Below are 24,998 nucleotides of genomic sequence, written 5' to 3'. Positions count from 1 at the left end.
GCGGACAGATGAGATTAATTAACGTGCACGTGACGCATGCATGCTATGCAGCCACGCGTCTTCTAGCTGCTTGGCCTCACGAAGTTTCATACTTCCATGTGATTAGGTTGGGCAAGTTTAGATTAAAAAAAATCGATCAAGGTGTGCTGGCTCTATAAAGTAAAAGGAGCAGCGTGCGATACCAGACCTTCTTAATCGAGAAAACGTATGTGATCAGGGCGTACGTCCGAAGTCGGGCGCACCTGGCCGTTTGACGAATCTCTTCCGTACTTCTTTGGAACGAAACACAGTCCGGCTATTATATCCATCTACGTGGGTCAAAACTCATCTCCTTCCTTTATTTAATCTACCGGGTCTATATCTCATAAACAAACGTATATTAACGTGTCTCTTGAAGTTTAGTAGCATCGTGTACAACAATAGGTGTTGTGTAACGTGACAGAATTTTGCGTAACATTTTCCGTTTTAAATCTTGGCCATTGTAATAAAAATTAACGGTGCATGTAATTTTGGCTTATGTGGTTTAACGTGGTGGCTTTATTCTTGAAGTTTAGTAGCATCGTGTACAACAATAGGTGTTGTGTAACGTGACAGAATTTTGCGTAACATTTTCCGTTTTAAATCTTGGCCATTGTAATAAAAATTAACGGTGCATGTAATTTTGGCTTATGTGGTTTAACGTGGTGGCTTTATTAAACATCTTTATTTTGCTTTTAGTATATAATAGATATGTCGCCATCCAGTAGCCTGGAAAAAGAAGTCTTGAGCAACCACCAGCATCCGGTTGCATCCAGTAACCATATCCTCCAGTTGTACCTACGGGAGAAGGAAAACCCATTGTTCAATCCAATGAGCAGCGCGTCGAATAACTTACAAAAATTAGTTCCACTATGTTTGTTAAAGATGATATCATTCCTAGTTCTCCAAATGGACCAACATAGAGCGGAAACACCAATACAAATCTTATGTTTATCATTCTTGCGTACACCATTAAGCCATTTACCAACCATATTAGTAATATTAGCTGATGGGGGAATATATAAGAAAGAAAAGCATGCACCAAATAATTTTTGCAAAAGTAATTTTTGCCTTTCCTTACCTAAGGGATGATCTTTCATGAAATAAGAGAAGGCTATTTTATTCATTGTACCATTTGTCTTCCGTTAGCAATTTAATTTCTTTTTAAAATTGAATTAATTATCATTTATTGCTAAAAAAAATGCATTGTATCACTTATATTTAGTGTCTTCTCTAAATAAGGATTGCTAAAAAATACGTGCTTTCCCTACCATTGTATATGCCCTTACCTAACTAGGAAATCAAAGCCGATTCAAGATAAACCTTCCTATTCTAGTAGTACTAGGACACGATTGATGCAACTAGTATAAGTAGGACATGGACAAACTAAAGGCATGCAAGCCGACAACTTGGAAACCAAAAAGTAACAAGCCAACTTTTACTAATTTGGATTACCCAACAATCACCTTCTAATCTAAACTTTCGACACGTTGAATCTAACCAACATATAAATCATCCGGATTATCAGTCCACGCTTCCATCTTGACCGATGCGCATCCATCTTTATGTTGGTATTCATCTTCTCGTTGAGACACAAAAAACGACCCTAACACTAAAAATAAAGACACGATTGTTAACCTTGTTATCACCGCTCCATCTTCAAAAAAATCTCGGGTCAACATCATTGTTGCACACAGCTAGGTGAAGAGCCCCATTCTCCTTCTTTGGTTCCTTCCGCGGATTAGGACACTCTCGGGAGAAGTGCCCCAACAACTCCCGATAGTTATAGCATCGAATTTTTGATATGTGAAATTATTGTACTTTAACATCAATTGCTCTTGTTCCTTATCACATGCACGTCTCTTTAACATCAACTCATAGGTCTTCAGTCATCTGATCACTTCCATCATCGACATTGTCTCCACATCGTCCCACTGCTCAATCGTGCCAACGATAGGTAGAAACATGTCGGGGACCGCATGTAGTAATTTTTCCACAACTGTGATGTCATGTATGTTTTATCCAAGATATCTCATCTCATTAACCATGGAAGTTGGTTTTAACGTGAACTCAACAACCCCTTTGTTATCTTTCATGCTCATCCAGTCAAGCTCGCTCCAAAGAGCTTGTACATGGGTCTTCTTGACGCGGTTATCATCGGCATGCGTCTCCTTGACATAGTATGATATTCTCATGAAAACAACATCGGGCACAGCTTGGGCTACGATGGAGAAAGCTTCTTCGTCCTTTGTCTCGTCGATCTTTGGGTTGCCTTCTATTGCCGTCCGAACTACTTGTGCACACATGAAAACATCATCTTCGCGGCCCACACTCCATAGTTGTCACCTTCTAGCATTGGGTAACAGATGGTCATACCACCATCTCTTGCCCTTGAAGTTGACATGATCATCTTCTTCGATTTTCCTTCGTCCGTGATACAACTTGACAGCGGCAAAGGATCCTCCAGATCCATCATGATGCAACTTATGGTGAATTCTCACACCTTGGCTCTGATACCAATTGCTAGCTTTGCCTAGGATCGAATGCATGAACTTGCGGCAACTCAACGGGTCCGGTGGCAACTCAAATCGTCGTATACGCGTAACGCTACTCTCCGTATACCACTACACTGAAAATTCGATCGAGAGACAGAAACGCAAGGATGCGGTTTCCTTTATCCATTCTGATATCTCGCGACCAAACCACAACGAACGCATCAACAGGATTATTGCCATCGTGCCTCGTAAATACTTCATTGCCTTTCGTTTTTCTGGACGTTTACACCAGGCTTGTTACCCCTGTTTATACAGCACACAAGTGCCTCACGATCCGCTCGACTCTTACACCGGTACGAGTTACCTTTTAGACAAAGAGTATATATTAATATCGGAGATACCAATTACACTCAGCCTCTGCAACAACGCATTTCCCTAGCGGTATTACGGATGCACACAGCTAAAAAAAGAAAGAAGAATTACAGAAAAAGAAAAGTCCCGCTACGGTGGTTTAATCCTTGAAACAGCGGCACTAACACCACCAAGACATCACCATAAGTCCAACTTCTACAAAAGTGGCGCCTGCAAGAAGGGAACAACGCACAAGCGTTGTCGTCGCCGATCAAAAGATCTGGATTTTCACCTTGAAGAAGGTCATCGCTCTCAAAATAATGCCTTCAACAAGGCCATTGCTAGGCACAACCAATTAAGACCAGACCTTGGATTTTCACCTTGAAAGGTAAGACTTCGGTCTTTTCATGTGCAGTCGCCCCCACTTGCATGCCACTGCTCCAAGTTATGAAACACCAAGCCAACTCCTCCTCGCCCCAAAGTTTGGAACCTCCATTGCTAGTCCTCGGATCCGGGCCTTCATGACATTCTCTCGCCAGCACCATGGAACGAGAACATGCCCCATGATATTGACAACCAGCAGAACTTCGAAGCGCTCCCTCCGAAACCAAATAGCCGAGTAAAACACGGGTGCGCATGACCGAATCCCACCCGATCCAGCAGTCTCCCGGCGTGAATCGCCCATGGAAGATCGCCGGCGGCGCCTTCCGGAACCCTTCACTCTAGCCAGATCAATGGGACACACCTCCGGCAGATCATCATCTTGACGCAAGTTGGAATCCTAGGACCGCCGCCTTTATTCAGGTTGCACCCCCACGCCGGCGACCATCCAGGCCGGCCAAGGCTGCCGTCGGAGACACCAAGCGCAGATCGCGAAGTCCGGAGACACCGCACATGCCTGGGCCCTGCCGCAGCCGAGAGCCAGCCCTCCATCGCCGGCCGACAGGGCACACCACCGCCTCATCATCCGTCATGCAACCACCGAGCTGAGGCCAGACGCCGCCACCAAGGTCCCCGACGATAGGGCCGTGCCCTGGCCCGAGGAGGCCGACCCGCGCGCGACCCCCGCGCGCGAGAGGACGAGGAAATCCCCGCCGGCGCCGGCGCCAGCCAGGCTTTGACTGACCGCACCCTCGGCGGCGGCGAGGGAGGGGAGTGGGAGAGGGGGAGGCGGTGGCGGCGGTGGCGGCTGTGGTAGGGTCCCCTCCGGCCGCCACGCGGGGCGGCACGGGAGGGTTACGATCTGTTTCTGGAGTTTCCTGATATTTTCTTACTACATGGGGGTGGCACGGGAGGGTTACTACGTGTTATCTAACTAGTAAATGAAAGCGGACTCAAGCTAAACCTTCCTATCCTACTAGTACTAGGACACGTTTGATGCGACTAGTATAAGTAGGTCACGGACAAACTTATGGCATGGAAGCCGACCACTTGGAGACCCAAAAGTAACAAACCGACTCTTACTAATTTGGATTTTACCCAACAGCCCCGTTCCCGGAACGGGAAATTATTCATTACCAGTATACATGGTCTTACTGTGCTCGACGAACATGAAGTTCACATACACTCTGGTAAGCCTCCGTTTCAACCTGGTGTTCCCTGGTCTAGGTGATCGAGTTCTTTCTTTAGCCTATTTCCTTGATAAGAAAGTATCCCTAGCTAAGCACGAAACCGTGTCCCGGTCAAAATTCTCACTCCCACACCTCGTGCTCACCCAGTCTCAGTAGCGCGTTGCCATACCATATGCACTCACACTGTGAAACGGACGCCTCACTCGTTCTTTAAACTCAACAAGGTACGCATCACCGTGCAACGTTCTGAAAAGGTGCACATCAACTTCGCTCCTAGTATATATAACTGGCACGAGCTTGCGAGAAGCGTGTGACCCCTAGACTGAGAAAGCAAAATCGATTCCAAAGCATATGGTTCATAGCGAACATGGTGCCGAGATCGAGGCGCTGCTGCGGCAGCAGCAGGAGCTCGTGACCCAGCTCCGGGCGCTCATCCTTCCACAACTCCACAGCGTCGATAGTGGATCGGCCGAGCTCGCCCTCCAGCTCTTCGACGATGTGATCGGCTGCAACACCAGCTTAGTATCAAAGCTCTTCAGTGTTCGTGGTGGAGCGGCCGCTGAGCCTGTCGACGACAAGTCCTTGGTGAGGAAGAACAGTGCTAGCACTACTGCTAATGATGATGGCATCCATGAAAGAATGGAGAAACAGGGGATGCCTAGTAGGAGTGCTGGTGGAAAGAGAAGGTGTGTCTGTGCGCATATATCGTTTCAAATTAATCTTATGCATAGAACATGTTCACAAAAGCTAATTAAGTCCATGTTTATCTGTGATATACTGTATATATTATCTTCAATTTGCATGATCAAGATCACACTGCTGACGAATACCTGGCATCTTGTAGGAGGAACGATGGTAAGCGATCAAGATCACTCGTCACAAATGTCCCGGATTATGATGGTCACCAGTGGAGAAAATATGGGCAGAAGAACATCAACGGAAGCCAACATGCTAGGTAACAAATTACTAAACAAAGCACACATGGACGACCATATTTAAGTCCATACTAATTATAAAAGTGCCCAGAGATGATTATAGATGATTAATCATGCACTATGCATAAACTTGTGATTAAGTAGGAGCTACTACAGATGCACCTACACAGAACGGAACTGTTCGGCAACCAAGACAATCCAGCAGCAGGATAAAGACAGCGGCAGTGCTAATTATTCCACAGATGCCAATGGGGATGAAGCTGCAAAATACACTGTGGTGTACTACGGTGATCACACCTGCAAGGCCAGCGACATCATAAGCAACAACAACACTAGCGACTGTCTGCCCGATCTTGTAGATACTGGCTGTCCCAGCAGTGGGAAAACAGCACGATTATCGGCAGATATCACAGAGTGGGAGACGGAATTGGATGTACCGGCTCTGCTAGAGGTGTTCAACAATTCTCTTCTTAATTGGGAGATGATATGATAGGTAGCAGTAATGTTAGTTCCGATCAGGCATTTCTTTGCCCGTGCATGGTGGATTTTAATTTTAATAATTCTTAGGTTTTCCATGTATGTAGATTGCAAATTTGCCCTAATGGTAGCAGATTTTTCAATAAATAAACAAATACATATCTGCAGAAGTGAATATTCACTAAGTAGTACTCCCTCCATGAAGATGTGCGATGCTCCCAAGTACTCCCTCCGTCCTAAAATGTAATATGCCCTTAATTTTTCGCTGGTCATCAACTTAAAATTTTGACTATAATTTGTACTTATAATATGTCTATAAAATTAGTAGAAATATATAAAATAAATATTTTTTGAAGACAGATGCAACATACCATTTACCATTCTCAATCAATATAATTTGGTGTATATCGGTGATCAAAGTCATGCATTAAAGACCGTGCAAAAAAACATGCCTTACATTCTAGAACGGAGGGACTATTTTATAAATCCACAATTTGACCTAGAAAACGTGTTATATGCCACAAAATTAAGGTACATATCACCGGATTCATATTCCGAAACAATTATTATTCAGACACTAACTTCAGTCTGCGACCAAAGATGGGTTGCATGAGACTCCCAATATAGCCCTAACTCCGTTTCACATGAATTTGGGCATTTCACAGTTGAAGAAGATTTTATCTACGGCGTATGGTTTGCCAGAAAGGGAAAATTCATATTTGAAGGCCCCCAACGCTTGTACATTTTGTCATTGGACGACAAACAAACCTATGGATATGAAACCCAATAGACGAGAAAGAACTTTGGCTAGCTTCCAGAGGAAAAGCTTGATCTTCAACAAGATCGGAAGATTCCAAATGTCCTTGGCAAATGCGCCAACCGTGCCCTGGCTAAGTTTATGATATAAGGAGTGTGTGGAAAAATGACCCAATGAATCTAGATATTAGGACATTCTGCCTTGTTCATCCAAAGGTTTGGAGTCCTTAAGTTCAGCATACATACAATGCCATTGGTTAATTTCAGCAGGTCCTAAAGATCTGTGGAAAGATAAGCTACTCATGACAGCGATGAACTTGGCTAATAGAGATCTTCACTGAAGAACAAATATGAAACAACTGAGGGTTATATGGATTTAAGGTTGCCCTCCCCATTCACCAGTCAGAGCAGAACAGAATATGGCAGCCATTTCCTAAAATAAACTTAGTACCTAGATTAAACAGATTTTTTATCTGATAAATATTGTTCAATAATTGGGAGCCGGCTTGAGGATTGTAAGCAAATATGTTCGTGGATCACGGACATTTTGCCATGATCAGTTGCGTCCACATGCATTGATCATCATATGGGTTGAAAAATTGACGGGTCCATTTATTCATAAGTGCAATACTTAGAGCATGTCTAACAGGCCCCGTATAACCCGCCCACCCCGTAAAATTCCGGCGGGATACGGGGCAGGCGCGATTTGGGGCGTCTAGTGTAGGATAACGTTGCATAGAAAATAAAAAATTTCCTACCGCGAACACGCAATCCAAGCCAAGATGCAATCTAGAAGACGGTAGCAACGAGGTGATTATCGAGTCTCACCCTTGAAGAGATTTCAAAGCCTACAAGATGAGGCTCTTGTTGCTGCGGTAGACGTTCACTTGCCGCTTGCAAAGCGCGTAGAAGATCTTGATCACGGCGCCACGAACGGGCAGCACCTCCGTACTCGGTCACACGTTCGGTTGTTGATGAAGACGACGTCCACCTCCCCGTTCCAGCGGGCAGCGGAAGTAGTAGCTCCTCCTTGACTCCGGAAGCACGACGGCGTGGTGGCGGTGGCGATGGAGAACTCCGGCGGAGCTTCGCTAAGCGTGCGGGAGAGGTGGAGGAGAGGGGGCGGCTAGGGTTTGGGAGAGGGGGTGGCCGGCCTCTATGGGTGCGGCCAGCTTGGTGGCTTGTGGTGGCCGGCCCCCTCCCCTATGCCCCTCATTATATAGGTGGAACCCCAAGTGTTGGACTACAAGTCTTCGAATAAGACCCGAACCCAAAACCTTCCATGTAGTAGGGAAACCTACCCAAGGTGGGACTCCCACCCAAGTGGGATTCCCACCCTTCCATGTGGGTGGGTGGCCGGCCCCTATGGTGGAGTCCACTTGGGACTCCACCCCTTTTAGGGTTGGCCGGCCATGGTGGTGGAGTCCCTCCGGGACTCCGCCTTCCAAAGTGATTTCTTCCGGACTTTTCTAGAACCTTCTACAACCTTCCATAAATGCACCAGATCATTTTCAAACACATAAAATGACTTCCTATATATGAATCTTATTCTCCGGACCATTCCGGAACTCCTCGTGATGCCCGGGATCTCATCCGGGACTCCGAACAAATATTCGAACTCCATTCCATATTCAAGTTCTACCATTTCAACATCCAACTTTATGTGTGTCACCCTACGGTTCGCGAACTATGCGGACATGGTTGAGTACTCACTCCGACCAATAACCAATAGCGGGATCTCGGAGATCCATAATGGCTCCCACATATTCAACGATGACTTTAGTGATCGAATGAACCATTCACATACAATACCAATTCCCTTTGTCACGCGATATTTTACTTGTCCGAGGTTTGATCTTCGGTATCACTCTATACCTTGTTCAACCTCGTCTCCGACAAGTACTCTTTACTCGTACCGTGGTATGTGGTCTCTTATGAACTTATTCATATGCTTGCAAGACATTAGACGACATTCCACCGAGAGGGCCCAGAGTATATCTATCCGTCATCGGGATGGACAAATCCCACTGTTGATCCATATGCCTCAACTCATACTTTCCGGATACTTAATCCCACCTTTAGAACCACCCATTTAAGCAGTGGCGTTTGGTGTAATCAAAGTACCTTTCCGGTGTAAGTGATTTACATGATCTCATGGTCATAAGGACTAGGTAACTATGTATTGAAAGCTTAATTGAGTGTGTCCATTACATCATTCATATAATGATATAACCTTGTTATTAATAACATCCAATGTTCATGATTATGAAACTAATCATCCATTAATCAACAAGCTAGTTTAAGAGGCATACTAGGGACTTCTTGTTGTCTACATATCACACATGTACCAATGTTTCGGTTAATACAATTATAGCATGGTATGTAAACATTATCATAAACACAAATATATATAATAACCATTTTATTATTGCCTCTTGGGCATACCTCCAACATCTAGCAGGCCCCGTATTCGGGCCGGCCCGTTTCGGCGGAATACGGGGCCCAGGAAATCGGCCCCGTCGCCCCGTACTTATACTAGGCGCAGGTGCGAGTGAGGGGTTAACCCCTCACTCGCAACCCTAGCTCCGCCGTGCGCCGCCGCCGCCTCCACCCTGCTCCGGCGAGCAATTCCTCCCTCCCCGCGCCGCATTCGACCCCAGCCCCGGCATGGACGCCCTCCGCCGCAGTAGCGCCTCGCCGGCGAGCGGTCGAAGCGATCCCGCTCGCCGGACAACGTGGAGGACGCGTGGCGCTTGAAATGCAAGCGCTCCGCCGCGGGGAGCCGCCGTGCGGCCTGCAAGTACGGCGGCGCGTATTACATGCCGGACTCGCTCCGGGAGTTCGCCGCCGGTGGGCGGTGGTACCGACAAGATCCGCCGCTCAAGCCGATGAGCGGCGCCGCCTTCGAGAAGTGGCGCGCTGAGTGGGAGCGTGAGCGCGCGGCGAAGGCGGCATGGGCGGCGCGCATCGGCAGCACCAGCAGCGGAGGAGGCGGAGGCGAGGAGGAAGCGGAGGCCGGCGAGGAGGAAGTGAAGGAGGCAGAGGAGGACGCGGCATACTTGCAGGCGGTGGCCGAATCCGAGGCGGAGGCCGCCGAGAAGGCGCGGGCGGAGGCAGACGAACAGGCGGCGGCCATCGCCGCCGTGGCGGAATTCCAGGCGAAGGAGGCTGCCGCCAGGGGGCCTTTCGTGCCATTCATCATCCTCGAGTAGCTAGGATCGCAGTAGATCGCTATGCATATGTATGATCCAGTGTATGATCAATGAAGATGAACTATGGTTTAATTTTCCCGGGGTTTTAATTTTTAAAAATACAGGGCGAAATACGGGGTCTGCTAGACGGAATGGTTCAGCAAGACGCACTTTTGGGATACGGGGCGAAAAACTCGCGTTATACGGGGCAGAGAAATAAGGGGCCTGTTAGACATGCTCTTAAGTTTCTTGAGTTGGTAATACAGGCCTAAACACCACCTCTGGCCAGCTAACATTATGGTACTGTTTTTTTCTCCTGGATATTCACAAAAAGATATTGATCTATGTTTGTCAAAACCTGCATGAGAGCCATCTGCAAGAAGTAATTCATACCCTCTTGACTGCTGAACAAGTGAGAAACACTCTAGTTTGCTCGAGAAGGGCGAGCCCATCACTATGACCTCGCTTTTGTGGGCATATTTATATAAACTTGTATTGTTCGAGAAACCTTCTATGATGAAGTTTTTTACATCATGTTCGCCCCTGATAATTTCTGTACTAGTAACCCCAGGTTCTTTTGCCTTTAGGATGCGCAGAGAGAGATAATTTCGCAAACGTCACATGACATGAGTTGTTCTTTAAGTGTCACCGATCATTGAGGCGGCACTAACCTTTAGTGCTAAATATGCTAATTTAGGCCTGGTGGTATTGTGAACGTCAGCACATAATTAAGGGGAATACAGTATATGTAGCATATATATTTCTAGCTGTCTGTCTTAGCTATTGAACCACTGCCGGCCATTAGGTGATCAGGATGCATGCCACTCCCTTTCTATTTATTGATGCAGGTTCCTTCCTGAAAATAGGGCCAAAATCAGATATAGTTGACTAGTCCCGGTGCGTTGGACTATATGCTTAAGCAGGCTGCAATTCGTTGTCGTGCATTTTGTCATTGCATGTGCAAGGGGCAGCGTCGACTCAGCACAGGAATCTACCTATCATGTATCTGCTGCAGCTAGCATAAACTCAGGCTCGATAAATATCATTATCCGTGGCAATACAGGACAACGTTGTGGCGGCCAGGCGGCGGGCCCACTTCAAAAGAAATGGTAGCTTAGGCAGGGTGGTTAACCTGTGGAAGGAACACGCCATTGTGATGCAACAGCCGGAAGGGAATACTGAGCATAATAAACCGTAGACAGCCGAGGTGCTGCTTTTCTTTTCGGACGTTCCAAGTGTCTGTAATATTGTAGAACGTAATTTAGCGAACTGCTGGTGTGTAGGGAACTGTAGTAATGTACTAATATGATTCTTGGTTGTTGCATTGTTATCAGCATTTTTCAGTATGGGCTTGTAAGTTGTAATACCCGAACGGAAGAAAAGTGCGACCTAGGATAAAATAAAATTATGAAATCTGAATATTTTTCAAAGGAATTCAAGTTGCAGTTTTGGAGTACAATATTACATTAACAGTTAGTAGTGTCTTTTGATAAAAGTTGCAGTTAATTTTTTTTTAATGGAGGCAAAGGCTTTGTCTCATTTTATTAATTAAGGAGTTTTACAGGATAGAAAAGGAAAATATTACAACTCGGCCTACTCTCGCAGCCTCAAATCACTCACACGATTGGCGCCCGCAGCAACGCAATGTTTTAAATCTTTCTTGATATTCCCAAAAATCACCGTTGGTAGCACATGCTTATGCCCAAAAACTCTAGCATTGCGCTCGTTCCAACTTCCCAAAAGGTGAGGAGAACAATGGACACAATGGCTTTTCGGTTCGCTGTGGAAGCACATGTTGTATGAATCCACCACTTGTGAAGAGTCATCGTGTGCCATATGTGGTGGTCGAGGAAATATAGACCGAGCCACACCTTGAGGAGGCAACAAATTCTTTTGGTGTATCGACAATGGACAAGTAGGTGGTCAATAGATCCCGCGCTCCTCTTGCAAAGAGGGCAAGTGCCACAATTAGGGCGACCTCATTTTTTCAAGCAATCCGCTGTCCAAAGCCTATTTTGAAAAGCAAGCCAACTCCACTTTGGGCGGTGCTCAAATCTTCCAAACGGTCCTCTTCATCTCGAGGCGGTGGCTCCAAAAAATTGGGCTAAGTAAGCCGAAGCCGCCGTGTATTGGCCATCATCCGTGAGCGTCCAAGAAATAGTATCCTCCACATCCTCATCAAAATGGAGCATAATATTACGATTAACAGTTAGCAGTCTCAGCAAAAGGCCGTCACAATGAAGAGCCAAAGGAGGGATGTGGCGAGGAACGAAGGTAATCTTTTTCGACGGTGATTGCTTGTTCATTGTTTTACAAAGTCTATGGGCTTAGGTTCGATCTCGACGACAAAAAGGGTACCATACCACTGAGCTCAGACTCTCGCTTTTTCTGACCATCTGATCGACGGGAAGAAACAAAGAAGGGGTAGATAAACGTGTTGCTGGTTGCATTACACTCCAAAATACAATTCCAATCATCCCATCACACACGCTTGCAGACTGAGCTCGGGAATGAAAACGAAATGAATTTGCAGACGACCCGAGAGAGTCATAATTTACCAATTTTACCTCAGTCTCGGGCTCTCGTCCACATATGAGGAGGTGACGAGATTGTGGTGACATTATCTTGCTTCTCACAGGCTGACGCGATTATCGTGCGTATGTGTTTCTTGATGAAGTATACAATTAGGCTACAACCGGACAGAAGCATACAATTAAGCTACCTGAAGTCCTGAACAGCATATGTTTCTTCATGGGAAATGGCAATATATATATAGACGATTAACTGTCTTGGTCGAACACGACGGATTACTGGCCAGACCTGTTTAATTTGATCGTGGGATGGAAACTGCTGAACACAAACGACATTGACCATTCATTGATGCAGATGAAATTAAAATCATGCTACCGATGTATGCGTCAGTTTAGTTTGGTAATCATCTGAATGATCCCACGTGCTGGAATCCTACACTACACATGCATGCATGGAGCCGATTAGGGCAAATTTATGTGCAAGTTGGCAGGCCCCCCCTAGTTTACGCGGTTCTATCACCATAAATACTACTAAACCGCACACACAGTTAGCTTCGTAGTCTGACTCCGAATTATCACATGTGCTTGATCGATCCCCCTCCTGCCTACACACGCATATGGAGCTTAATTAGGGAATAATTTTATGGGCAAGTTGGCAGAGGGCTTATAGTTTACGTGGTTCCATCACCATATATATACACTAAGCAGCGGGCACACAATTAACTTCCTAATCTGACTCTTAGATCCAGGTGAGGGGAATTGGTTGTTGAGAGTTGAGACTTGAGAGAGATGAGGCAAAGCAAGGACAGCACCAGCAGCTCGAGGCTTGTCTGCGACAACGACCATGATCGGTCGGCGGCGGTGTTGAGGGAGATGGCTAGAGAGCAGTCTCTGGTGACGCAGCTGCGCGCTCTTGTGCTGCCGGCGCTCCAACTTGCCGGCGGCGAACAGGCCGAGGTGGTCGCCCATATGTTTGAGAGCATACTGGACTGCTCAGCCAAGGCTATAAGCGAGCTGAAGCTTCTTCGGCTCGATCGTTCTAAATGCGACGATGTGCCACCGCTGACGTGGGTGGACGACAAAAGGAGAGTCAGGAAGATCCTCTCTGGCGGGGGCAACAGCGACAGTGCCAAGCCCAATCGCCAACAGCACAAGAGAAGGTGAGTTGTGTAGAGCACAACATAATTTGTCGAGAAATACTAATTGATGGATCCATTACAATCATTGCATGCTTAATTGATGATTTTATTGGTTTAATCAAGCAGGAGATTAGCTAGTGACTCTGTGACGCTTGAAACGCCTGTTCCTCACTACGACGGCCACCAGTGGAGGAAGTATGGGCAGAAGCTCATCAACAACGCAAACCACCCAAGGTACATAGTACAATATATACTACGCACGTCAATCAATCGAACTGCAAAAGGTTGACCTTAATTTGTACGGCCAATAATATGGATTTGAATTAAGCAGGAGTTACTACAAATGCACCTACAAGCAAGAGCAGGACTGCGGAGCAACAAAGACAGTGCAGCAGTACCAACAGGACGGCGGCACCGATGACCCTGCCATGTACACCGTCGTCTACTTCGGGCAACACACCTGCAAGCCGGCCGGTAACGACACCGATGCCGCAGTCGTCAAGACAGAGAGCACAGGCCGTAGCAGTGGCGGCGGCGCTGCCAAGCTGTCACCGAGCGACAGCCAGTGCAGCAACATTTCGGTGACCTGCACTTCGGTTGTAGTTGACCATCACCAACGGACGGCATCCATCGCGAGCAACTGCGAGCTGCTGGACATGGCGGCAGAGCTGGAAAATACAGAGGTGAACACATACGATCAGATATATGACGAGGCTGGATTTTCACCCTTCGATTTGGACACCGATTGGGCCATACATACGCATGGGCATGACCTCCTAAAGTATGGTTGGTAAGAACAAAACTCGAAGGTGTGCTCCGGTATCCCCCGTACCCCATTAACCACCAAAGTTGAAAGGATAAATTTCCGCTTGGTTTCCCCGTGTTTTAGTAAAACCGTAGGTAACGGACTTATCCAGTCCACGCTGAAAATCCTGCATGCTCTCTGTATTATCCAGCTCCGCCGGGTATTAAAAACAACATTTCGAACGGGCCCTAAGTTAACCCACGAAGAGGTATTGAGAGATCCTGAGCGTCTACAAGGACCAAAATTCAGAGAGGGAGGGAACACCAAAGTTGAAGCCAAACTCCAATCATGTGAGGGGTGATATTTAAGCTTCACTATGAGAGGACCAAAGTTATGGAATCATCTTAAATTATCTATGAGCAATGCTTGATTGCGATATTATGGATCCATTTTTTTATGGACATTATTATATTAAAACTGCGTAATTGGTTATCTGGTGCATAACCATATATATTTAATTATAAATTTCATGAACCGAGACTCAGTCAGAAGTTTGAACTAGTGGAGAACTGAATGCAACAGTTCCCTTCACAGCCAGGCTCTAAAAGGCTTTACACGTCGCATCAATATAGGCCGCTCATATTTTTATTGGTTCTGGGTTGGTTCTTTTGTTTTGCAAGAGATTCGCTCCAGCCTCTGCATCGATTGATTCATGCCGTTTTTATTATTACTATATTCAATAAAGGTCTTACAAAGATCCTATATTAAAAAACATGAATCCACAACGCAACACCTACAAACTCTTTAACTAGAGATCTCTATCTTACCTCTGATATCGTACGGGTCGTGATAGTTTTAAACACCGAGACATACGCCTAGAAGGCGCGATCGCGTTGAGGCGGAAAATAAAAGCCGCCAGGAGTAACTACATCGAGAAAAGTGCATACATGGTTTTAGAAGGATCTGGAACATCGGGAAAAGTTTCGGAAGGGACATGGGCAATGGCCTCATGTGCCCTCCTTGACCATTTCATAAATGGAGGGAATGGTCCACGTGGACTACAACTCCCCCTAATAAGTTGGTTCGGGAGGGAGGACTCCACGTGGACGCCTGGAGATCTTACGGTCTTCCATACCAATAAGTCTTCATAGAATATGAGAAGAAAGTCATCTATAAAGCATATTATGATCATTGGTTTAACTATATGAGAGAGAGAAAAATTAGAAAAAGAAAATTATTGTGAAAGAACTTTCATGCTAGCAAATTATTTATGAAAGGAGAAAAAAATAAGATAAAAAAGAGTCGCTCATAGTTCTCATATAAAACCTAAGCTTCATGATCTTATAATTCGTGAAGAAAATAGTTTGCATGTATACTATCGAGTATGAAAGGTGTAGAGATCTTTAAGTCATTTGAGTATGAGAATAATATGGTATGGTTCATCTTCTAGTTCTATATTCGATGTTATAATCATTGTTCTTAAAAATGCCTCATTTATTTAACGACTCAGGTTTCATGAACGAAGATGACTCTGTCTATTAAGCTTATGTCTTGCTCGGGGACAAGCAAGAGTCTAGTTTGGAGAAGCTAATGAGTGTATTTTTAGCATGTTTTTACGCCGTTATTTCATACAGATATCTCTGAGTAGCAATAGGATTTTTTTTCTATTTTACCGCGCTACCGCGCCCTCTTATGCTTGTCTACGCAGGATATTGAAATATTACGACAATAATGAAATATCAATAAAAACTATCAATTTTATGGTATTTTGATGTGATAAAAATCATTTAAGCACTTAGCCATGCACATGAGCGAAAGGGAAATGGGAGGATAAGTTTTAGTAAGTTTAGCGGGCATCGGTATGGGGGAACCGCTCGTCCGCCCGTACACAGTATCAGGAGCACCGTCTCGTCAAATACTTTCGTCTCGCACAAAAGGCAAAGAGATCGGAGACACACAGCTTCAAAAATCACAGAAACACCGCCTCTGGGATAGACCTGGAGGAGAAATTTGGGGAAGGCATCATCAGGGCTGCTACACGGATCATCAGAGGACAAGGAAACATCCCCTACATCATCAACCGCTACATCTCCATCACCATCACCGATCCCGTTCTCCTTCAACCATAGTTGTAATCCCGATTTCTATTGTAGATTTGTATTCAAATTCATACCATTACTTTCATCCCATTCATAAGAGTATGACGTTCTTGATTGTTTCCATGTGTTAGTAGTTCCTTTTGTTCTTGGGGAGATGGATAAACCTTAGCATGGATATGAGATGAATCTAACATGATCAATGGTTCTAAGTTATTAATGTGTGTTAGTTCTCTCCGTTGATATTATATGTTGTGCACCATGTAATATGTGTCTTATGGTCTCGAGCGGAACTATCCTTCGAAGTGTGGTAAAGTGTACGACGAGAAGTGATATTACTGTATCGAAACTTTAACACGTCGAAGAGTGGGATAAAGGGAGACTTACCAAGCTCATATCGATAACCATGGGGTAAAACGCTTAATTACGATGGTGAATATGTGGCTTGCAGAAGGCTAGCCACATCGGTTAGTTAGAGATGCGGTGACCGATGGCTTTCTAGGCGCATCTTGTTATGGAGCTCTCTCCACACACAATATGATTAAAAGCATATTTTATCTTGATTAACATGAATCCTAATGCTAGAGATGGATCCAATAATCCTTGAGAACTCTGTATCTTATTAAGTTTCAACCCATTTCTCACTACGCTTTTACTTATTACTTTGTTTACTTTCTTATAACCAATTACAACAACCTTTTAAACACCTTTATTTGATATTAAAGAATAATTTATAAGTAGCCTTTAATATATAGAAGAAATGGGCATTAATACCTTAACTAGTAGCTCCTCGTTGTTGGATACACTTATTTTGAAACTAGCTACAATCGATCTATGTAATTGCAATCATCAACGTGGGTCCCCCCTCCCCCTCAAAGTTGCTTTGGAGGGAGGAGTCCTAGTCTTGGACTCCTCCACCCCTTGGCCGACCACCCCCTATATAAGGAGAGGCAAGGGAGAGGGGCGGCACATCTTTTGTTTGCACGCTACCCTCTCCCCAAAACTGTAACATCCCAAAATTTCAATAAATAAAAGAAGGAGTTTCCCAAATTCAAAATTTACAACCAACAAAAACTTTTATTAACTTGTGTGCCATGCATAGTGCTCTTTTTCCAATTCTTGTGTTATAGCCATGATGTTTGCTTGTGTGCTCACCAATGATACTCAAACCCTCACAAAGAAGAACAAAAAAGAACAAATAAGAAGAAAAGAAAGAAAATAGAAAATCACAAAAACCTTCACATATGCTTATGGCCATTTTGCAAAACCTTGACCTAGGCCAATTTGGCTTGTGCCATTGGTTGGAAAATGTCACTAAACATTTAAGAACACTTTTTGAATCAAAGAAACTCCAATCAAATCAAATTTGAAATAAAATGGAGCTCACATGAGATAATGGTCAAATCTGCCACTTATCTCATGATGCCCACTTTGAGCCTCTGGTTTAAGAGTTTTCTAAACTAAAACCTCCCAACTCTTTGCACCTCATCCAAGACTTCATCAAGGTGAACAACTTTGGTAAAACACACCCCTGCAAATTCTTTCCCAATTTCAAACTCATCAAGCCAAGTGACAACATTGAAACAAAAACAAGATCATACACATTTTGAAATTTCACAAACCAACTCAACTTTGCACACCACCACCACCATTGTGTGCCAAATATTATTCAAATCAACTCCACCAAAATTCATTTCAAATGTTGGAAATTTCTTTCTTGCGGCCATTGTGTCGAACACTTGGTGGGTAGAAACCAAATAAAACACAAACCACTATTTAAAACAGTGTTTGGCCTAACCTGGATTCCCCAATGGTCACACATAGTGCCCTAGCATCTCCTCTAGCCATGCCATGCATTGCTGCCCCCTCTGCCTCCACATTTTGGCAATAGCATTGCCATGCCGACCATGCCATGCCATGCACCCATCATGCCATCCCTAGCTCCCCTCTCTTCTAGCCTCGCCAACCATGTCCCCCTGCTTCCCCTTGCTTCACTGAACCTGCCTGTGCTAGCCTTGGTCGGAGAGGAACCCTGCAGCGCCGGGAACGCGACGTGCCCACGACGCCCAGTGATGCCAGGGTTGGCATGAACGGCGACCACGGGCACGCCAGGACGCGCGCTCGCCCAGTCGACTCCCTCCTCGCCTGGACCCCTGCATTTTCCCTGAGCCTCGCCACAGTACCAAGGACCCAGCAGACACCCTCTCTTCCCCGACCGTAGCCCGCCATCGCCGGAGAAGGAACCGAAGCCCATCACGGCCGCGCAGACCATCGAATGCTCCCGACCGTGTTAGGCACCGCCCAGCCGCGCCATGACCGCCAGGACACGCTAAACAGCTACGCGCCCTCGCCTACTCCTCTCCGCCGTTGTAGACGCGTCGCCATGGTCGACCCTCGCCACAGAGCCGCGGCACCTCCAGCCGCTATAAAAGGAGACCCTCCCCTCTCGATTTCTTCACCGCCAGCATCCCCTCCTCTCACTCGTTCTCCTCGACCTCTCGCCGCTCCACATTAGCCACCAGCGCCGCCCAATTTCATCATCGGAGCCGTAGCACCGCCGCAGAAGCCGCCGGAGATTGACGCCACCTCCAGCAACGCCGCCGGTACCAGACGAGTCGCCGTCCTCGACAACGTCCCTGCGCACATCGCCGACCCTCGCCGGAGCTCCGGTGAGCTCTCCGACCCCCTGCCCGTGCCGCCAGTGAGCTCGCCTCTCGCCGTCGACGACCACGATCGTGAGCCGTCCGATCGTCGTCTAATCCTACGTCCTAGATAGAACATAACTCTTCGCCGTTTAAGTGGCGCTGACAGTGGAGCCCACTGTCAGGCGGCCCGCTCGCGCGAGACGCGTAGCTGGGCCGGCCCGTTTTCCTTTTCTCTCGCTGGCCCGTTATTTTTCCCGCGCTGGCCCAGCAATTCAAATTCATTTAATTCGATTTAATTCAATTTGCTTACTGGTGCTATGTTCAAATTCAAATAGAATCAAATCTGCTAAACCAAATTTGGTGAATTTCATATATTTGGAAAGCGTATGAAATTCCCTAAATAACTACACTGGTCTCAACACTAGATTCGTTGTAGAATTAATGTGACAAAAATAACAAGGCATGACCTTTGCAAACTTCAAACTTTTATTAAAAATCAACCATAAATGCTTTTGAGTTGTTTCCAACTCTCAAAAATCACAGTTCATATTGTCTTTCTGAATATGTAAAAATATGACATAGTTACTTCATATGATCATGGGCTAGAATAAGTAATGGCTATATGGCTATTTCTAGTTCATTTAAATTGTCAAAACTATTTATTAAATCTTATGAGAGGTTTTCCCACATTTAAATTTTGTCTCAAGTAACTCAACATGAGGTAGTGACCATGGTCTACATAATCTCATATTGAATTATTTGGTGATATTAAATCATGATTATGGTAGTGTTAAATTGCATGAGGTACTTTACCTCATTTAAATCATTTTCCCAAATGATAATTATGAATTGTTGACCTTGGTCAACATGGGTTCATACATTACTTATTTGAGGAGATTAAATCTTAACAATATTCAATGAGAGGAAATTATTTCTTCAAAGAACTAAATAGAAACCCTAATCAATATTTGTAATGAGAGGAAATTATCTTTCTTAAAAAGGAAACAAAGTCAACCAACAAGTTACTAGTATTGTGATGCTAGAATAGCTTGTGTGAACCAATTGTGTGCTTAGTCTAGCTCTTAAGCTTTGTTTGGTGATTGTTACCTCGTATCCGTTTTTAGACGCTAGTACCGAGGAGTACCAGGAGGAGGAGGTCTACTTCCAAGAAGAAGAAGACCACTTTGATCAGTACACCAACCAAGGCAAGCTAATATTCTTGCAAGTGCAAAGCTCTAATAGAGCAAGGCACCCTTATCTACTACTTTATGCTCAATGATCTCATCCCAAGTTTTTACCTTACAAGTTTTTTATTATCAAAGTTTACTTTTTGATTCATGATTCACTTGGTCTAGTTATAGAGTAGAACAAGAGTATCAAATTTAGCCTAAGAGCTTTATAAGCTAGATAGCACCCCTCATGACTAGTTGCTAGTGCTAACAAATAAAATTGGCGACTCTAGATGGGAACATGTGAATTGAAATGACTTTGAAAACCTTGGAATGATGAGTCATTCTACTGAAAGATTTTTGAAGGTGAATATGACCTGAATGAAATGGTGAATTTGATAAAAACTGATGGTTGGGTTCGGATGCGATATCATTCCAATTATATAGTACCCCCACAATACCTGATTATGGGTAGGGCTTAACTGGAAGTTTATGCATCTTATTATGGGTTCCCTCTAAGCAAGCGTCATAGGGGTTATGCCGAGGCTGCCTCCGTTGAAAGTGAAATGAGGTGAATGTCTGGCCCAATCCCTGTGCAGTTCCCAGGCTGACGGTTTCTCTTCACTGGGAGGCCAAGCTCATGGGGAGAGGTGCATATACTAGGGTATGTAAGTGAAAGGTTATGGTTGATGAACCGCGTACTGAGTTACGATTATTCAGGGTTATCCCTGATGGATATAATCAAAAGTTGTGGCACAAGTGTACAACCTCTACAGAGTGTAAACCTATTCGAATAGTTGTGTCCACGGTTACGGACGATTGGAAATGCCATACTGTTCCGTTGTCAGATGTTTTCTTAAAAAGAAAGGATGAATTGAAATGGTGACTTGACTTGAATCACAACTGAGTTGTGGGAATGACACTAATGTTCCCACTTGAGTTAGTTAGCAAATGAAGAGTCTTTTATTAAATACTTACGAACTAAAATTGGCTTTATGCAAATAAACCTAGAGGTTAACACCCTCTTAATAAAATTGATGGTACTTACACTAGTATTAGTTTGCGAGTACTTTAAAAGTACTCACGACTGTGTCCCTGGCTATTCAAATGGCCAGACTATGAAGAGAAGCAGCAGTACCAAGATGACGGCCAGCAGGACGTCTACGACAACTAGGAGTATCTTCTGACGTCAAGCGTTGTCCTGGGGATTTGATAGTCCACTACGACTACGCTTCCGCTATGTATTGTGTTCGTTGATCATTAGATCAACTATTTGTGTAATATTGGATCATGTGATCTACTTTTGTAAGACGACTATGGTTTGTAATGAATGATGAATTTATGATATCAACTGTTATGTCTCGCAACAACAACCTTCCTGGGATTGCGAGGTATGGCATATATAATAGGCATCTGGACTTAAAAATCCGGGTGTTGACAAGTTGGTATCAGAGCCATTGTTTGAACTTAGGAGACCCTAGTTAGAATGGACGTTTGGAAAAACTTAGTTTCAAAAACAAATGAAGTGAATATGTCTAATAAAATTATTCACTCTCTTTTCCTTGAGATATTTTCAAAATGATAAGTCATGCTCTTCCTTATGAATCTACATAAAAATTTGACACACTTGTTCACTTCTTTAACTTACTCATCCAATTCACTTTCAGATGGAGCCAACCAACACCAAGTTTTACCAGCTGGGCAATGGTGGGAGCTTGGTTTTGGAGAGGGACTTGGACGCCCTGTCTGACTTTCTCGGTCGCCCGCACCCGAAGTTCCACGGAATCGAAGACAACGACCAGCCCGGAGGGGAACTTCAGTGGGTTATGACCGCTGATCTAAGGGGCAAGATGGAGCCTCCTACCTCTGAGAGGATCCTCTTTTCCATCAGGGAAAGCAACTGGCTGGATGGACTCGCTCGTGCTCTTCAGGAAGCACTTGCCCGTCTGTGCGGGCAGAATGTGATTAGGATCCAGGACTCTCGCTTTGCTCACTTTGCAAGGCATGATTCCACTGGAGGACCCATGTCACTATCATCACACCCGGTGCTGAAGTACCACGTGGAGCATCTGGACTTTATGCTGCACGAGACCCAGAAGGAGCTGGACAACGCTCGTGTTTACGCCAACCAGACTCACCTCCACCCGGCTCAGCATGTTGATGCTATCAAGATGCTTGCAAAGGACCGCAAGTCACTCCGCCAGCAGCGTGCCAAGAAGGACGCTACCATCGCGCGCCTCCGCGCAAAGATAGTATCCTTGGAGGCAACTGTCAAGGCCCAAGATGACCAGCTGAGGGAGATGGAAGAAGAAGGTGAAGACATTCAGGGAGGAGAAGCCTTCATGAGTGATGATGATGACTTTGAGGAAGACGAGTACACTGATGTTGAGGACTACGAGTTCCTGGAGGCCGGAGGAGATAACTTCATCCCGATCGATGTGGATGATGAGGAGTAGTTGCACTTGATCACTTGTGTAGGTGTGAGTTTGTATCCCGTCACTTGTATCGTAGCGCGAGTAAATGGTTCTTAAAACCATGGATGTGTTAGCTTGTAATATGTGATGTTTGAATGAATGAATGTGTGTTTGTGTTCAATATCAAAAGAATTCAAGTTTTAAATTTTCAAACTTACCCAAAATAAGCCATAGAAAATTCCCTATTATCTCATGATCTATCTCAATGTTCAGATGGCTCCTCCAACTCGCAACAATGAGCCAAGATGCCATGATGCAACTGCTGCAGACCTTGATGGCAGATCGAGAGAATGAAAGAGCTGAAAGAGAAGCCAACATAGCTGCACTGCAATAGATCACTAACAACAACCAAGGCCATGGAAACCATGATCACCCAGGATCAAAACTCAAGAACTTTCAGAACACCAACCCTCCTATATTTAGCAAGACAGAAGAGCCAGTCGATGCTGATGACTGGCTCCAGACAATGGAGAACAACTTAGAGGTTGCGGGAGTCGAAGCCGCAGAGAAAGTCCTGTTCGCCACTCATTACTTAGCAAGACCAGCCAGAGCCTGGTGGACCAGCACCTGTGCCATGAATGCGGGACAGATCTGTTATCACCAGAATTTGACCGGATCAGAGGTGGGCCGCGATTAAGATGGGCTTGAAGAATACATATGGAAGAAATACATGAATCGGCCTTGTATACAAAGTTTGGGCTAGTTTGCCCGTGTATCTGTAATATAGTAGGATACGTGTCGGTTAGATAGAATTTGGCTCGTGCACGGTTGGGATTATTCCCACGTTAGAAAGTCTACGGACTATAAATATGTATCTAGGGTTTATGAAATAAACAACAACCACGTTCACCACAAACCAATCTAGGCGCATCGCCAACTCCCTTGTCTCGAGGGTTTCTTCCGGGTAAGCATCATGCTGCCTAGATCGCATCTTGCGATCTAGGCGATACACGTTTATTCGTCGTTCATGCGTTGCTCGTGCTTGAAGCCTTGTTGATGGCGAGCAACGTAGTTATCATAGATGTGTTAGGGTTAGCATTGTTTCATCGTATCATATGCTTTCGTCCGTGCAACCCTTAGACGTCTAGCCGCCCTTACACCTATCTTGGGTGTAAGGGCGGCACCCGCTTGATCATTATTTAGTAGATCCGATCCGTTATGATTGCTCCTTGTTCTTCAAGGATTAGTTTAATATCCGCATAGTTAGGCCTTACAAACGGGTTGAAGGATCCGATGGCGCGTAGGGTGTAGTTTGCTAGCCCTAGGCAAGATGTTCCGGGGATCAACTTCATGTTGGTTTTTAGGCCTTGTCTAGGGTCGGTTTATGATCACCGTGCGTGGCCGCCGAGCTCAATCACGCGTAGGATGTTCCGATTATGTGGTGAAAACCCTAAATCGTAGTAGGTTGTTTTAGCTTTATTTTGATCACGCGGGACCACCATCTGACCGTACACCTCGTACGGATCATGGGTGGATCGGCTCCTTGAGCCGATTCACGGGACAACCTGAGAGCCGATCGAGGCTCGTATTTAATGTTTACGTGTATGCCATGCAGGAAACTAAGCGAGGCAAATCCAACACCTTCCTGACCGGGTATAGGTCAGGTGGCACGCCCTTGCACCGGCATCGGACGTGCGTGCCGGAGTCTTTGCGGGCCGTCGCTCGGAGGGACCGAGGGCCAGCCGCAGTCCCGGGAGCCTCCCGGCTCTCTCGTGTTGCCCGTCGCTGCTCGCCGGTGGGTTTCGACCGCAACACATTCCGGCACGCCCGGTGGGACGGTCTTCGACATCAACCGCATCGCCATCTACATCTGAGATGGCGGAAGGCACTCCGATCACGTACGAGGATCTCACCGAGGAGCTCAAGAAGAAGTATGACGAGGTCAAAGCGATCCTCGAAGCCGACCTCATCGGCTCTTTCCGAGAGAACCCGCTCACACGGCATCGGGTGGAAGGGGTTCTCACCTGAAGGCGCGCTCGATGGAGTGGACCTGTCCGCCCCGTCGGAAGAACGCACCAGGTCCCTGCGTCAGGAGATTAACTTCATGGTAGCTCATTCGCTGCACCGCCATTCTGAGAGCCTGGTGAACACTTTGGAGCGTGTCGCTCTTCGGGTGATCCAGGAAATCATGAGGCATCAGTACTCTCCGCCAGGACCAGCTCTAGGGACTCACCAAGGAGAGATGCCACTCCAGTCCCGACCACCGCTGCCATTCGCGGTGGCAGCACCAGAAGTGCCGATTTCACCGGCATACGTCGTCTACAAGATCGGTGGTGACCCTAGTGATTACCAGTTCTTGCATGAGGCGCCTAAGGAGATCCCTCACGGATATACGTGCACATATGTGCCGGACTGCATGCATGGGCACTCACAAACCAGACCGCAACGAGCGGGGACTTCGGAGC

General features: G+C 45.7%; 2 protein-coding genes across 2 annotated transcripts; both read left to right on the top strand.

Annotated features, from left to right (window-relative positions):
* Positions 1-4,414: 4,414 nt before the first annotated feature.
* On the top strand, positions 4,415-5,860 carry LOC124656415 (probable WRKY transcription factor 34). The gene is made up of 4 exons (XM_047195166.1): positions 4,415-4,435; positions 4,757-5,121; positions 5,280-5,390; positions 5,515-5,860. The coding sequence occupies exons 1-4, from the start codon at positions 4,415-4,417 to the stop codon at positions 5,858-5,860; spliced, it is 843 nt and encodes a 280-aa protein (XP_047051122.1).
* Positions 5,861-13,294: 7,434 nt separating this feature from the next.
* LOC124656414 (transcription factor WRKY45-2-like) lies at positions 13,295-14,258 on the top strand. Its single transcript, XM_047195165.1, has 3 exons — positions 13,295-13,485; positions 13,591-13,698; positions 13,796-14,258. Exons 1-3 carry the CDS (start codon positions 13,295-13,297, stop codon positions 14,256-14,258), a joined length of 762 nt encoding a protein of 253 aa, XP_047051121.1.
* The last annotated feature ends 10,740 nt before the right edge of the window (positions 14,259-24,998 follow it).

This window comes from Lolium rigidum, chromosome 5 (genome assembly GCF_022539505.1).
Source record: "Lolium rigidum isolate FL_2022 chromosome 5, APGP_CSIRO_Lrig_0.1, whole genome shotgun sequence".
NCBI classification, from domain to species: Eukaryota; Viridiplantae; Streptophyta; class Magnoliopsida; order Poales; family Poaceae; genus Lolium; species Lolium rigidum.
The sequence above is the reverse complement of the archived record's forward strand: the minus strand, read 5'-3'. Positions and strand labels throughout refer to the sequence as shown.

Coding starts and splice junctions, on each gene's coding strand:
- LOC124656414 (XM_047195165.1), top strand. CDS start 13,295: ATGTTTGAGAGCATACTGGACTGCTCAGCCAAGGCTATAAGCGAGCTG. Junction 13,486..13,590: donor CGCCAACAGCACAAGAGAAG/GTGAGTTGTGTA, acceptor TTAATCAAGCAG/GAGATTAGCTAGTGACTCTG. Junction 13,699..13,795: donor AACAACGCAAACCACCCAAG/GTACATAGTACA, acceptor TGAATTAAGCAG/GAGTTACTACAAATGCACCT.
- LOC124656415 (XM_047195166.1), top strand. CDS start 4,415: ATGAAGTTCACATACACTCTG. Junction 4,436..4,756: donor TGAAGTTCACATACACTCTG/GTAAGCCTCCGT, acceptor TGTGACCCCTAG/ACTGAGAAAGCAAAATCGAT. Junction 5,391..5,514: donor AACGGAAGCCAACATGCTAG/GTAACAAATTAC, acceptor GTGATTAAGTAG/GAGCTACTACAGATGCACCT.